Here is a 3,728-nt window from a genome sequence, read left to right on the forward strand (position 1 = left end):
TAACTGTACTATGACTGATGTTAAAAGAGACTGATGAATGAGTTCTGGTGACCTAGATTTTGTATTTCACTTTTATCAGTTGATGACATTAAAGACATGCAAGAAAAAAAAAAAAAGAAAGTTCTTTAAGAAAAATAAGAGACATCTTTATCAAGAACTGCATCTAAAATGTATACTGTGAGGAAGAAACATAGAGGGAATATGCTCTTGTTCTTGGCCTGATTTCTTTTGTCTGTATTTCTAAACACATTTTAAGATCTCTAGTTGTGAAGTGGGGATTGGAAGCAAAAACTGTGAACCTCAACTTGCAGCTGTAAATAAACACTGAACAATGCTGAGATACCAGTCTACTGCAGCAGCATCATTTGGAGCGATATGTTTAGCAGAAAGTTATTCAAAGTTGCTGCTGGAGGAAAGCAACAGAGAAAGGGAGATTTGAAGGCATGTCAAAAAAAAAAAATTAAATGCTTTCAGCTGCTACAGCTACTGCAGTTTCATTTAATAGAAAAAAGAGAGACTTCAATGTGAGCCATGTTTTCTAAAATGAACGATGGAAATGTACATGTAATGTGTGTTTTTAGCATAAAGTGTCTAAAACAATCACATTACACATTCATCTTCTTGAGGGGAAGTTTCTCTGTTCTTGCCTAATACCTAATGGAGGCATGCACGCACTTACAACTTGTAATATTCTTTTAATGTTTTTTGTTGAATAAAATTTTAGACAAAAATTATTTAAATAAGCTTATAACTTCGTTTTATAACACAGGTTAATAAATTATTAATAAAATAGATATACATATATATATATATATATATATATATATATATATATATATACACACACACACACATATATACACACACACACACACACACACACATATATATATATATATATATATATATATAATATATATATATATATATATATATATATATATATAATATGACCTACCTGGAATAAATAAGTTAGAAAGAGGTGTTACAGAAATTATGGCTTGAAGAAGGTTATGAACTTAAATAATGTGCTTTAATTTAGATTATTACGTCACAATTATGTATGTCAAATTTTACAAATACGCGTTTCTCGAGCATTTTGTTCACGATTTTTTAATAAGCGGAAATGCTGTTACTACTTCCGTTTTCTGAAAGTGCAGCTGCCTTCGTAACTTACCGGACTTCATTTTCGTTAATTTTAGAGGTATTAACTCTTTGTCATCTTCTAACTATCCTGTGGTTTAATTAAAGTAACAATTCAAAGAAGTGTACTATATTTGTATGACTTATTACCCCGTAAACGTAACATTATCCTCTGTCTTTCGGTTCAGTCTGGCTCAGTTCGGCTAGGCTAAGCTAGGCTAGGCTAGGCTAAGGCTAAGCTACCCCTCCATGGCTCCTCTCCGGGTTCTGTGCATCCATGGTTACCGTCAGAACGCCAGCTCGTTCCGGGAGAAGACCGGAGCTCTACGGAAGCTACTGAAGAAAAACGTGGAACTCCTGTACGTGAGCGCACCGCACAGCGTCCAGCAGGTCAACAATGAAGGTTCGTTAGCTCAACTATGTTTCACAGGCACACAGTTCACAGCCAATCATGCCTTAATTTTGTAGACTACACTGTAATTTAAAATGAAAGCAAGCCAGAATTATAAATAGCTACAGTAAAGAGAAGGATAAATAAGTAAACTAGTGGACCCCCCCCCCCCCAATGGATTTACGACCCTAATGGCTTCTAGGTATCAGGTACAGATTGGCCTACATAAAGTGACATATGATCTTCTGGGTATGCGCTGTGAGATTTTGTCCTATCTCTGACGAAAAATGAGAAATTACAGTCAAAAATATGTTGCTCATTGTGAGAAGTTAAAATAAACTGCTGATGTCCCAGTGGTGTGACCACACAGCCTAGGATTTCTGACCATGTTAGAAACTTAGGACAACCAGATCACAGTGTGACTGCCTCTAAAGACTTACGTCTGCTGAACAACTAAAGAAATGACACAGTGACCAGCATGATGCATAAACGATTTAAAAATTATCTCAAGTTTTATTTGCTAAAAGGCCATCCTGAGCTTAGCTCCTTTCTCAAGTCATAACTAATCTTTTCTTTAACCAAATACCACAGCTGTAGAAGTGTGACTTAACTTTTCTCTCTTGCTTTCCACTGTAGCGACACAGATACACAACATTCAATAATGCCCTTTATTGTACATTGTTAAATGTTGTCATCATGCAGCCTGCCTATTTCTTAGTGGAGTTTATTAGATCTGTGTTGTACAGTGTAGTTGTCAATAAATCCTCAATCACAAGTGCTGGCATTACAAAAGCATGTGTAAATGAATAACCATAACTGTTAGGTGAGTTTAGGCTATTAACTGTTTCAGACGTAATAAAAATCTTTATTTGTGTATGTCTCCATCTGCTCCATTGAAAAATCCACCTCATTTCAAGTTTGACTCTTGGACACCAGATGTTCACTCATATCCTGTTTTCAGGGTTTGTTCAGTCATGGCTTGGTTTCCACATTGCACTTGATGTATGTGATGTGATGACTCTTTTTGGATGAGTGATAATAACTTTTTAATATATGTAATTTTTCCTGTAAATGAATAATTCTTGAGTTTTATGGTGATTCATTTATCACACTGCACACATTTCAGCTAACTACTTTCTCTGCTGTTCTTTCAGAAGTTCCAGAGAAGGAGAAAAGCTCTGGAGGTGATGATGACCCCCGGGGTTGGTGGTTTTCTGACGTCCAAGCACGGAGCTTCAGTGCTCAGCAGCAGTGTGAGGAGAGCCTTGGGCTTGAAGAGAGCGTGACAGTTGTGAGAGAAGCCGTGAAGGCCCAGGGCCCATTTGATGGCATCCTGGGCTTCAGTCAGGGAGCAGCTTTTGTAGCCATGCTGTGTTCTCTTCAGGAACAAAAACTGGAGCCAGAGTTGAATTTCCGCTTTGCCATCCTTGTCGCTGGTTTCCCGAGTGCATGTACAGAGCATAATCGATTTTACAGTGCTCCCATCCAGATTCCCTCTCTGCATGTTTTTGGGCAGGAGGACCGTGTCATCCCTGACAACATGAGTTTGGAGCTCCTCCCCTCCTTCCAGGACCCTCAGACCCTGAGGCATCCTGGTGGCCATTTTGTGCCTGCAGCATCTGCTCACAAACAAACCTACCTGGACTTTCTCAAGAGGTTTCAATGAGAACCAAGACCTAATCCTTAAAAACTTGAATGCTTATTGTAGCCAAAGAATGTAAATCGGCTTTGTTCATCAGTTTATTTTGATAACATAATTGGTCGAGAGGCACTCTGTTCAAAAGTCTTTTTGCCCTGGAAGTTGTTGTCTTCAGAGTAATAAGATCAGTGCTGTTCTTCTCAGGAAAATATGCCTTGTAACAGACAATAAATTATATAATTGTTTATTTTACACAAGTCTCTGATCCTGTTTTGTTGGCTGTATATATTTTACTTCGTCATTCATGGGTAAATACCTTTATTCTGCTCTCAATCCAGAGCTTCAGTGCTTTATTCTGATATATTGCTCAGTTGCAACAACATGTAACATGCAAAGAAATAGTGATCTATCAATTTTAAAAAATATATATTATTTACCATGTGTGAATGGATCAAAACATGCCTTCAAAGATTAGCACTTTCCACAATTTCCTAAGGTTGAGTGCATCTATTACAAGTGGCTGTGTACCGATTTGTAGAGAATGTAGACTGTAAG

General features: G+C 37.4%; 1 protein-coding gene across 2 annotated transcripts; it reads left to right on the forward strand.

Moving 5' to 3' along the window:
• The first annotated feature begins 1,138 nt into the window (after nucleotides 1-1,138).
• ovca2 (OVCA2 serine hydrolase domain containing) lies at nucleotides 1,139-3,425 on the forward strand. 2 transcript variants are annotated; one of them, XM_030155106.1, is made up of 3 exons: nucleotides 1,139-1,204; nucleotides 1,332-1,546; nucleotides 2,689-3,425. In XM_030155106.1, exons 2-3 carry the CDS (start codon nucleotides 1,393-1,395, stop codon nucleotides 3,198-3,200), a joined length of 666 nt encoding a protein of 221 aa, XP_030010966.1. In that variant the 5' UTR covers nucleotides 1,139-1,204; nucleotides 1,332-1,392; the 3' UTR covers nucleotides 3,201-3,425. The 2 variants fall into 2 exon arrangements, with proteins under 2 accessions (XP_030010966.1, XP_030010965.1); XM_030155105.1 differs by having other exon boundaries at nucleotides 1,145-1,546.
• Nucleotides 3,426-3,728: the final 303 nt, after the last annotated feature.

This window comes from Sphaeramia orbicularis, chromosome 14, assembly GCF_902148855.1.
Source record: "Sphaeramia orbicularis chromosome 14, fSphaOr1.1, whole genome shotgun sequence".
Taxonomy (NCBI): Eukaryota; Metazoa; Chordata; class Actinopteri; order Kurtiformes; family Apogonidae; genus Sphaeramia; species Sphaeramia orbicularis.